Source organism: Tachypleus tridentatus, chromosome 6, assembly GCF_004210375.1.
Source record: "Tachypleus tridentatus isolate NWPU-2018 chromosome 6, ASM421037v1, whole genome shotgun sequence".
Lineage (NCBI taxonomy): Eukaryota > Metazoa > Arthropoda > Merostomata > Xiphosura > Limulidae > Tachypleus > Tachypleus tridentatus.
Window position 1 is genome coordinate 128,397,564 of NC_134830.1, and position 12,723 is coordinate 128,410,286.

The window sequence follows — 12,723 nt, forward strand, 5'->3', positions numbered from 1 at the left end:
CTCCCCCCATGCTTCATGGTAGGTGTTATGCATTGAGATAAGTATCTTTCACATTTCTTCTGGCAGAAGTAAAACTTATACTTTGAACCAAACATTCCATATTTCGACTCATCTGTCTATAACCCACTTTTCCAATCATCAACAGTCCAGTTTTTGTACTTTTAGCAAATTTCACTCTTGACAATATTTGGATATTGAAGTGAAGGTGTTTTAACTACTATGTGACCAAATACTCCATTCTTGGTAAATCTTCTTGATACTGTAGATCTGAACACTTCACTGTCATGGGGTGTATGGTGGTTTATCTTGTGCTTGAGATCAGTAGCAATCTTCCTTCTGTCCTGAAAGCTGCATAAACAAAGATACTTAACATTGTGTTCTATCTCTTTCTTTCCTATTTTCAAATTTATCTGTCTTGGTCTCACAATCTAGTGTGTACTTAATAGTGTTTGGTGAGTATTTCAAGTCTGCAGCAATTTATCACAGAATCCAACTAGCATCATGTAAAGCTTTTGTGCAAACTCTATGCTCTGTTGACAATTCTTTATGATTTTTGGGTTGTGAAATGACAGCAAAACTTAATACATAGTATTAATAACCATTTTTATCAAGGTTTATTAGTGAGTAATATCAAACTGATTTCTTCTGCCATATATCAGTAAAATATATAGTTAAGACACTGAGTGACAGTTGTTTCACACCCTAAAATTGATCAGTATGTTCATTCAAGCAGAACCCTTATGACTTGCCCTTGGTACAAGTGTATGGAAATTCTAAAAAATGATTAGTATTGTAACCCTGGCTCATTCAATTGTCAACACAGATCAGTGTGGAAATTTACATTCTGTAAAAACATGGAACCATTAATCCAATAAAATAGAAAGAATGTGACAAATATTCTCTTGCCGTAACACTTTTGCACAGTACTATACATCATCACAAAAATGTCTCACATTTTCAGGTTTTCAAAATAAGTAATAGTAACAACTCAAACTGTTTTCTTGTTTGTTGTTTTATTATAATATTAACTTGTGTTAACAGGAATATACATTATCAATGTTTAATTAACATATAATCATTATATATTATCTGTGTTGAGTAGTGCTTTATTTGATTCTGTATTTGATTTTTTCTATTGGTTTTTAGCAATTTTTATATTATTCTTGTATTATTCAAATATATCAGAATCACCTATTATACTAAGTTATATCAACACACACACACATACTTTTTTGTTCTTTGGATTTTATTTTTCATGTGTTTTGTGCAAAAAGTGAGGAAACATACACACGTTTTATGTAGGAAATGATTGTCACACCAGCTTTAGAAATGATGGTATTTGAAGAAGATATAAAAAAGTAACAGTTAATTAATATGCATTGACTATCAATCTTATGTAAGAGATATCCTAATGGAATAATTAGTTTCAGAGTAAAGCACTGCTAGATGCCTTGACAGGGGTAGGTCAAGGAGTTCCATAAGGACGAAAGTGAATTTTGGCTACATACTGATGAAATAGTCCACCTGTTGCTGGAAGATCTCACTTGTGCCAGTCATGTTAAAAAGTACTTTTGAAAGTTGACTTGCAAAACTTTTTGAACAATCAGAAAAAAAATTAAAAGTTGTTTATACTGTGTTTCTTGCTCTGAATAGCACTTCTCTGACTTTGATGGAATATGATAGCAATCTAGAATCTACAACAAGATTGCTGCACAAACACCTTATGAATACTTTATTTCTGATCTAGTCTAAGTATGTTTCATATAAGATTCAATAACATATACAGAGAGAAAAAGTGAAGATCATTAACTATACTAAAGAAATAACAGATCTGAAAAATGCTTAAAGTGGAATTACTTAAAGATATCTTAAAGAGTTGTTAATACTGTTTGTTTGTTTTGTTTTCTTACAGCAAAGCCACATGGGGCTATCTGCTGAGACCACTGAGAGGAATCTAACTCCTGATTTTAGCTTTGTAAATCCGTAGACATACTGCTGTACAAGTGGGGGACTGGTAATACTGTTATAGATATTATGACCAAGATAATTTCTCATGTTAACTGATAACTAATGTTGTATCTACATTAGTGAATGTAATAGAAGAGCTTAATTTGACTGGTATGCCATTCTCCCAGCATCAGAACTTCAAAGCCATCAAAGCTACAAATATCCCAAGCCTGTCTGAGAATTTCCACACATTCTAATTCATTTTAATCTTCTATGATCATTTCCTTGTAGTTTCAGACAATATGTCTTCCTTTTCCCCCTACAAACTTTCCAGATCACTGTCAGGGCATTTTATTTGGTACCCAGACTGTAAAAGAGGGTTTTCTTAAGGTACCCCCACTGTCACTGCAAACTTTTTCATTGAATGTTTGGACAAACACAGGCCTGAAAAGATATCTCTCCATGTTATTATTAAAATTAAATCCAACATCAAGTTTCACTTAAATACTCTTTGATTCTTACCTAATAATAATTACATGCTGACCTAAACTTTGTGTTAAGCTTAAATAACACCCATTTATTATATGCCACTTTAGTACAGGAACTTATTACTTGTGAAACAGCCTTGGTTACCATTGCCAGTCAAAGACAACCTTTCCTCCACTCTGCACCTGACATTATCTTCATGTGCTTATCAAACATGCAGAGGTATAATGCTCTCAACTTGCCATATCTATCACACCCAGTTCAAGCCTCAGTCAAGAACAGATCACCTTTTATTTGCTTCTTTTGCTCACATTTTTTGTTTGCTACACAGTATTAAGGTACTTTGTCAGACAGTATTTAACCCAACCATATAAGTAATTACTAAATAAATGCTCTAAAACATTCTCAGATCTAACTGGTATGTTATTTTATACTTTCCATGCAACGTATACTATCTTTCCATTTATACTAGAACCAGACCTTAAATTCATATGTGGAGCTGAAGAGAAACAACAGTTCTGAGTGTCCATGGTTGTCTTTCAAGTTCCTTTGGGAGCTTGGAAGATTTAAAACTAAAATTATTGCCAAGGTGCTTACTTACTAAAAGGGCTTATTAACTAACATCTAGACTTGAAAAGTGAAGAACTTAATGACTTATAGTTATTGTTACTACAAGAAAACTTTGAAAGCTTGGATATAAATGAACTGTTCAGCAGTGTATAAATAAATAAAATAATTTGCATTCAGTTGTCTCAGTGGGAGTTCTTTGTTCCACATGTAATTTTCCTCAAGTTTGTGGCTTGTGTGCTCTGCTCATGAAAGCATGATCTGAAATTCAATTAAATTTCTTTGTAATGTGTCTACAGTCAAACTCAACGACTGAGCCTGCGAGCTGTCCACATGCCTGTTACGATATGATTATGGAGGAACTTAGATGTGAGGAAATATTTTGCTATCCTCATTTTGTAATGAATTAAAAATTTCCCAGGCAAACTAGATTAAAAGAAAGCAGAAAACATACAGATTGTAAAAGGAAAGACTAAACTAAAGAATCTAAGAAATCCAAGAAACTTACTGGTGAGAAAAACTGACCCTATGTTATTCTAAATGGATAAATAAAGATATAAGTGTACCAACACTATATGCAAAAAACTACTGAATCAGTATAAAACAGAATATACCTCTGTGGAAGGATAAGAGATCTAAATACACTGAATGAACAACACTGTAACAGGAAAAAGTGACTTAAGTAAGACTAGTGTTACTAGAATGGTCTGTCTTTGAAAAAGGAATTACTGAAAAAAAATATACAAGAAAAAGTAACTGAAGTAAGAATAGGGGCATTTTTTTAGATGGAAATGAACAGTGAACTCATCATATCTGAAGAAATTTTATATATAATGAAGTTAGTGAAATAAAACTGGATAGACTTCAAAATTTTACTTATAATTTGAAGGGGGTAAAGGTTGAATGAGCCATGACTGTATCTTTAATGAATGAGTTATAATTAAGATATTTGGACTAAATATGACATAAAAATAGTTTAACTTTCAGAAAAGGATGACCAAAGTACAATAACCATGCCTCCCACGTAGTAATCTTCTTATGATGGTTTTTCAAAGCAGTGATGGCTTTCTGGTATCCTAATGCTCTCCACTGATCTTTTGTACTCCGATACATTTCAGCTAACACCTATAACAGGAAGCATAAAATCAGAATATTAGTTGCTGTTACAATTTTTATGAAATACTTGTCAGAAGGTTGGTCATTTACATATGTTAATACTTCAAAAATGGTTTCTGTATTTCAGCACAAGTGAACTTACAACTGGTTTGCAGTTAAATCTAAATAATAAATATAATCGAGCATTTAGGTAGATCTATTAATTGAGTAGTTATTAGCACCAATTACACAGATTACTGTCCCACAATATAACTGATTAACCTTCTTGATAGAGGCCTCATTTTCTTTTCTTGTCACAAGGTTTTATTCGAGTTACATTCAAAATTTAATTAAACAATTTTAATATACATTTTTTTAAGATTTTAATATTATAAGAATATGTTATTTAAACAGAATTCAAAATTTTCTCTAGCAAAAGAATTGTGACATTTACTTCATAAGCATCCTTTCTTCTATAATACATTTACCACCCCTTCAAAGAAATATTAAATTTTATGTAACTTTCTCATAATATTGTCATCACTAAGGCAATGCATAATTTCTACATCAATTTGATTACAGACATAAAATAGCAAATCAGAAACCTGTTGGCATGCCCATTTATTACATTATCTTTTCTAGAAATTTGTATAGTTTTCTCATATGTTTAGTACTAAATTATTTATAACCAATAGAAGGCCAAAGTGTTAATCTGTCAAATGATGAACTAAATTACATTGTTTTCAATACAGGGAATTGTCACTTTATTCCTAACAGAAACACATCAATGAGCTTACTTTAATTTTCATCAGCTCTTCTCCCATAGTTAAAAAGCCAGAATGAAAATCTATGATTGTTATACACCAATATCTATGTTTTGTGTGTTGTTATTAGGTATTCTTTGGTATGTTATCTAATTAAATAAAGTTAATATTTTCTTACACTGAAAATATATTTATGATAGATACTTACCTCTCTCACATAATAGCTTCCCTCAATTTATGATTCTCTCTCTCTCTCTCTATATATATATATATATGTACATATACACAACTTTCACTCACAAATAACCTTGAAGCTCCTATCTATCCTCGTGTTTACACAACATAATTGAGCTGTAACATATGACAACCTTCTATCAGTAGAAGTGTTAACTCCTATATTGAGAGCACCATCAACAATTTGAGATTAGGCTGAAACAATGCACTGGAGGTGTGAAGGATGAGTGAGAAGTGTTACAAGAGGTAAGTATCTATCAGAAATACATTTTTGCTTTAGGAAAAATGTTAATTTTTGATATGAAACATTGGAGGGATTATCACAAAAGTTACCAAGATTCAGAAATCACCTGATGTAAACCCATGGTTTATATATATATATATATATATATATATATATATATATATATAAGGCCACACCCATGAGAGACTGCACCCCATCTGTACCAAGTGTACTCTTTGTTCATTGTAAAGGTATGTCACTATAACGAGCAGATGTCAGATGACAGATAGTTCAGAGAAGCTAGATGACATCAGACCATATTCAATAAATCAATACTAGTCTGCAACTAGGTGGATCAAGTATTTATCATCTAGTTTGCAGTTGGAAGAGGGATATCCACAGGGGTAGACTAGTAAGTAGCTACAAAAGCCAAGACTGGAAAAGGGATTTCCTAATTCTCAGGATAAGATTCCTCCAGGAAATAGATGATCTATCCATGAATCAAAAGAAAATGTAGGCTCCATGTAAGACTAACTCACAATGTATCAAGGCAGAGACCTCCTCCACCTATAGTATGGAGGAAACTTTACAGCAATATTAAATATGTTTGGATTAGTTATTGCATTTATACTAGAAGCTGTAGTTGTCACATAAAACTGAGAGTTCAACAGGTGCAAAATGAAAATAAAACTCCACATGAAAAATTAAAATATAAATGATTACAAATATGGAGTTGTGAAAGAGGTTGGAAGAAGTGATTGATTGATTGATTGATTTTGTGTTTTATGGCACAAAGCAGCTAGGCTATTTGATGTCCAGTAAAAAGGTAAACATAAATTAAATGTAGTAAAATACATAAAAGAAAATAAAGGTAAAACAAAATATCATTGAAAAACAGAAAAATCATAAAACCAATGTTGACACCTTGTCTACAATGTTCAGAGAGAAAGCAGAGTAAGAGAAGTTGTAAAGGACTTTCTCTAGCAAAATGGTAATGATCATAACCCGCCAGGAAGACTAACAGGTAAGTACAAGAACCACCATCAGCCACCTAAAGTTGGCCTTTCCAGTCCTAGTTCTGGGTTATGTTGTCATAACAGCCATTATCAAAAGATAAAATAATAAAAGTGTCAAAATACATGCAAAAAATTGTAATAACAAATCCCCAGAATAACTAACGGGTAGTTCAAACAGCAGCGTTAGTCACCTAAAGTTGGCCTATCCAGTCCTGGTGTCGAGTTATTTAATGTTCTGGCCATTTTACAATGTCAAATTGAACTAGAAAGATCGAGACTGAAAAGGGAACCACAATTAAAAAGGTGTAATGAATAAATAACAAACATTTAAATGAGGTTAAAAAGATTAAAGGCCATTAAAAAACTAAAAACTTTATCAAAGTGGACAGTGTCACCATCACCAATAACATTGTCCAATGTCAAAAACAAATCCTGGGACAGAACATGTTTAAAACAGTGCTGTCGTTAAGAGTTGTAACGATGGCAGGAAAGTAAAATGTGGCTTACAGTGATTTGAGTGTTACACAAACTACACACTGGTGCATCAGTTCCAGATAAAAGAAAATGATGAGTTAAAAAACTGTGACCAATGCGTAGTCTAGTTAGAACAACTTCCTCCTTTAAAACCTTATGGAAGCTAGATGGCCAAAGCCCAATATAGGGTTTTATTTGAAAAAGCTTGCTGTCACGTTGCTCACTCCAAGTGGACTGCCAGCTGGCATGGAGCCGAGCCTTGAATACAGAACCATAGTCCATGTATGGAAGAGGCACAGTGGTGATAGTGCCAGAGCAGACAGATTTAGCTGCCGTGTCTGCAAGCACATTTCCGCAAATACAAACATAGCCTGGCATCCAGAAAAACTGGACAGAAGTAGATCTTAATGAGAAATGGGCCAGTTGGTTTTGAATATCAGCGAGAACAGGGTGTGAGCCAACGTGAAGTGATTCCAAGGCCAGCAGAGAACTAAGGGAGTCAGTATAAATAGTGCAATCAGAGTACTGCTCAGCTTCAATATGATCCAGGGCAAAAGATATGGCAAAAGTTCAGCAGTAAATACAGAAGCTGTAGAGGGGATTCTGCGTGCAACCACCGAACCACAACAAACCATGGCAGAGCCCACAGAGTCATCTGATTTTGAACCATCCGTATAAATTGGAATGGAATGATTGTTCAAAAGATATTCAGTAAATAAAATATGGTACTCCCAATCGGGAGTATCTGCCTTTTTCAGAAGACATAAAGAAAGGTCACATTTGGAGGCTGTAATGAGCCATGGGGGGATGGGCTGACCAGTGGATTCTGCAATGTTATCCAAGGACAGACCCAGTTCATCCAAATGCGCCTGGATACGAAGGCCAAAAGGAGCAATGGCAGATCATCTGTTCTGAAAAAGTAAGGCCCACTGATGAAGGAAAACACATCCCCAGGTGGGATGCTTTGGTAAGGAACAAAGTTTCAAACAACACAGTAAAGACAGTTGCAAATGGCGAAGGTGCAGAGAAGATTTGTGAGATTCCACATATAAGCTCTGAACTGTGGAGGTGCAGAAACCTCCAGTACAGAGTTGAAGTCCTTGATGATGAATGGGGTCCAGCATATTTAAGGCCGAGGGTCTGGCAGAGCCATAGACCATTGATCCATAGTAGAGTTTTGAATGAATAAGAGCACGATATATCTTTAACATAGAACATTGATCCTCTCCCCAACTGGCAGAAGAGAGGACACAGAGGATGTTTAGCGCTCTTGTGCATTTGACCCGTAGCTGCTTTAAGTGTTGTATAAAGGTCAGCTTACGGTCAAAGATAAGCCCCAAGAACGTGGTCTCAGGGACCACTGGCAGTGAAACTTCACCGATATGGAGTTCAGGATCAGGGTGGATACCCGTTGGCGGCAAAAGTGCATGCAAACGGTTTTAGAGAGAGAAAAATTAAAGCTGTTCACCGTAGTCCACTTCAGTACACGATTGAGGGCAGTTTATAGTTGCTGCTCACTATATCTCATGTTCAACAACTGACACGAGATGTGAAAGTCATCGACATAGAGCCCATTTGCAACAGCGAGAGGGAGCTGCTCAGTGATGGCATTTATCTTTATACTGAAAAGTGTGACACTCAAAACACAGCCCTGAGGGACCCCAAGTTCCTACAGAAAAAAACGTGAAAGTGTCGAACCCACACAAACTTGGAATCTCCTGTCCGTTAAAAATTTTTTTAATAAACATGGGTAAATGGTCATATAACCCATATAAAAAAAGTCTCACAAAAAGCCATACCTCCATGTTGTGTCAAACGCCTTCTCAATGTCAAAGAAGATTGAAACAAGATGTTGGCATTTCAGAAAGGCTTCTCTGATTGATGTTTCAAGTCGAATTAGGTGGTCCGTGGTGAAGAGCTGTCTCGGAACCCACACTCGGTGGGCAAGAGGAGGTTGTTTGATTTAAAGAACCAAACAAGAAGAGCATTAAACATCCTCTCCAAGGTCTTACAGAGACAGCTCATCAAAGCAATTCGAAGGTAGTTTGAAGGAATCTTGTGATCTTTCCCAGTTTAGAGAAAGGTAAGATAATAGCCTGGTGCCAGGCATCAGGAAAAACATTCTCCTGCCAGATCTTGTTAAAAACAAATAGAAGAATATCAAGAGAAGCAGGAGAGAGATAGTGCAGCATGTCACAGTGTACATCATCAGGTCCAACAGATGTATTGCCAGACTGATGAAGGGCTATTTTCAGTTCCACCAGTGTAAAAAGACAATTATAGTCAAAGAGACAATCAGTTTGAAAGAAAAGAGGTGAATGCTCTGCCCGAGTCTTGATGGCCAAGAAGGTGGAGGAGCAAGCACAAATGCTAGATACCTGGCAAAAGCTTTCACCTAGAGTATCGGTGATGCTCCGAACATCAGCTACCTCTTGGCCATCACAGAGTAAGATCAAGAGTGGGACAGAATTGTAGTGCCCACTGACCTTTTCAATCCTGTCCCATATGACCTTGGAACTGGTGGTAGAAGATATGCTAGTTGTAGACTTAATCCAAGATTCCTTCTGAGTTTGACTTCTTACCCACCTAGCATGTGCAGGGCCCATTGGAAAGCAATGCGGTTCAAAAGTGTGGGAAATCTACAGAAAGTATCCCAGGCCCATTTTTGAGCCTTCTGTGCCAAGTGGCAAAGCAGGATTCCACCACGGATGAGGATATCCTGGAAAACGTGTCGAGGTTTTAGGAATACACTGAGCAGCTGCTTGTACAATACAGTCAGTTACTGCTGCCACACAGTCGTCTATTGATGGCTGATTCACAATGCAGGATCAAGTTCTGCAAGAGCAGTGAAAGTGGACCAGTCTGGCTGATGCAGCTTCCACCGGGGCACACGGGTAGGGTGGCATCAACCACGACCAGTCTCTCTCAAATGTATTGGAAAATTATCACTGCCTAGTGAATTATTGTCAACTCTCCAAGAAAAATGGGAAAATAATGAAGGGCAGCAAACCGAGAGATCAATAGCGGTAAAGGACTGACTGAAAGATTGTGATCAGAGAGCATATGCTCTACAGAGCGACCCCTCCTTACAATAACAGCACTTCCCCAGAGGGAATGATGTCCATTAAAGAACCCCAGGATTAGAAAGGGAGATGGCAACTGTTCAACGAGAGCATCAAGGTCTGATTCATCATATATCTCTCCAGGGGACAGGTAGAGAGAACAAACAGTGATGGTATGACCCAAGGAAACACGGATGGCTACGGCCTCTAAGGGTGTGTTGAGTGACAAAGACAGGGTGGGCACATGCTAATCAACCAATAGTGCCACCCCTCCATGTACTCCTCCATCACACAGCCTGTCATTTCTGCACAAAGAAAACTGCCAAATGGTGACTGTATCAGTAGGTTTTAGAAATGTTTCTTGTAAGGAAAGACATACAGGTTGGTAGAAAGCAATCAGTATTTTGATATCATCCAGATTAGAACGTAAACCTCGACAGTTCCATTGTATCAAGGTGGCCATTTTTAATGACTGATAGGCGAAGTGGCTGGAGAACCCTTCTGTTTACAACCACGTCTTTTTTTGCTTACTGTCCTTATTCGGAGGATGTCTATCGACCTCCATAAATCCTGGGTTGATTGGGCAGGTCTTTGTTGTTGGAAGGGGATTCCAGTGACTGAGGATGCAAATGATTGATTATTTTACATCGTGGGGTGGGAGAAAAAGATGTATCAGAAGAAATGCCTGTATTTGAAACTGAAGAATGTGGATCTTGAGGTTTGTTGGAATGTATGGCAGGAACAGAGATGGGTGTAGAAGTCAATTTATCAACCTTTTTAACCATGGAGGTCAAAAGGCTTTTCATTTGTTTTGAAAACGATTCTCTTGGAAGCAGAGAAAGATCTGTCTGCACTCCCACTGTAGTTGTGGAACGAAAGTAGGAAGGGTGGAAACCATTGTAGTTGACACAATGTGGGTCCGTGGCACACTCATAGGCATCGAGGTCCTTGCCACCACAACGAGCACATGCCAGGGAACCACGACATGACATCTTTGAGTGGCTGAACCTCTGACATTGGAAACATCAAAGAGGGTTTGGAATGTACGGCATTACCCTGCAAATTAGATAACCTGCCTTTATGTTGGCAGGTGCACGTGGTGATGTAAATGTGAAAATGAGGATATCTGTCGGCAGTGTAACTCCATCTTTGTGAGTGGAGATGCGCCTCACTGCAAAAACTCCTCGAGTGGAGAGACAAGTGAGAATCTCTGACTCGGGGACATTCTTCAAATCCCTCTCAACAATAACTCCTTGTGATGAATTCAAGGTAGCATGAGGGGTAACCTCAATAGGTACATCCCCAATTGCCTTTGAATTCAAGAGGAGTTCACTGTGTTGGGATGTGGATGTTTCAACCAGTATGTCTCCAGATCGAAGCTTCTTTACTGACTTTGGAGAGCCAGCAAGTCCCTCTAGTTCCTTCTGAATGAAAAAGGATGATATTTGCCCTAAAGGTTTTTCTGAAAGAGAATGTAATATAAGAAAATGAGGTACATGTGTTACAGATGTTGAAGATTGCTGCTCAGAGTCTTCAAGATGTGGTCATTTACCTATTGACTGTTCTTTCAGTATTTTATTTAAATTTTTTGTTGGAGGATCCATAGGAAAAAAGTAAAATTTCAGTATCCACTGACCCCACCCACCATAGAGTCCTACGAGGGGACGCACTACAATGTCATGCAAGGATATTGCAGCAATGCCAGGGTTTCGTGAGCACTATACCCAAACACCAGCATCAGACACAATGTCCACAACACCCATTGAGAACTTCCAATACTGGTACTTGGTTGACTCTAGCTCAAGTGGACCAGCTGATTGAACCAAGGGGAGCCACCCAAAGGCTGCCCATCTACAGGAATTCAAGGTCAAAATGGTGTGTTAGGGTTGGACCCCTCAAACACCAGGATCCTCTCCTCCCCTTCACGAATCGCCACGCATGGCAAACACACGGGTAGATGTTTAAATCCCAGAAGAGGTAAACTGAAAGAACAGAACCTTCCATGGAAGGTCCCTTCACCACAAACAAGAATCCACACCAAGGGAACAATGTATGGAATTTCACTCTTTACTGTTAAGATAATGCAATTATCTTCTGAAAGTTTAACAGTCTATTGGTCTCTCTGAGATGTACCTCTATGAACATTCTCAGACTGCTCTTATATGGTACATGTAAATTTTGTCCCTACATAAAAGTATCACAAATTTTAAACGTCGTTCAAAATACAGTTAATACTTCCTCTAGTCTACTAGAGGTAATAAATACAAATGTAGCTTAATTACAATATGCTGCAACATTTAGTACTTGAACTAACCTTACAAATTTTTTTTTCTACTTCAAAACTAATTACTGCTGGTCATTTTTAATTATTGTTTAAAAACTTTTGGCTCTTACTCTAAGAATCTCTTTCAATTTATCATTTTACTTCGGCACATGTTAACTAACTAATGACATTCAGCAATTCACCTGTAAGACACTCTGAAATTCTACCAGTTGGTTATTTGGAGTTTATGCCTATCAAATACTGGAATCATTGAGGTCAGCAACATCTGAGAGTCCTCACAATTACTAAGGATGTGCAAGGTAATTAATTGGTTGTTGTGCAGTTGTGCAGTTTACATGGAATTCTAATCATTACAATGTCAGTGAAAATCACCGAGACTGTATGCACAGAGTTTGTGAAACACATGTAAAACATTTTGTCTTTAATATAATTCAACAAATATATTGAAACAACACTAGTCTGAAGAAATCTGGCTCAACTGTTCAAATTAAAACCATCCACTAACAGAAAGTGTATATTGAACCATTTTATTTCAAAAATTCAAACTAAAACCTACCTGAGGAGTGCAATG

General features: G+C 36.9%; 1 protein-coding gene across 3 annotated transcripts in view; it reads right to left on the bottom strand.

Moving 5' to 3' along the window:
* Positions 1–12,723, bottom strand: part of LOC143253632 (DNA polymerase lambda-like) — a 69,898-nt gene that overhangs the window by 36,817 nt on the left and 20,358 nt on the right. For all 3 annotated transcript variants that reach the window (XR_013029742.1, XM_076507789.1, XM_076507790.1), the window contains exon 3: positions 4,018–4,125. Coding sequence is in view for 2 of the 3 variants with exons in the window: in XM_076507789.1 (XP_076363904.1) it covers positions 4,018–4,125 (108 nt within the window). In the remaining variant the exon portion in view is untranslated. The remainder of the gene's footprint in view (positions 1–4,017; positions 4,126–12,723) is intronic.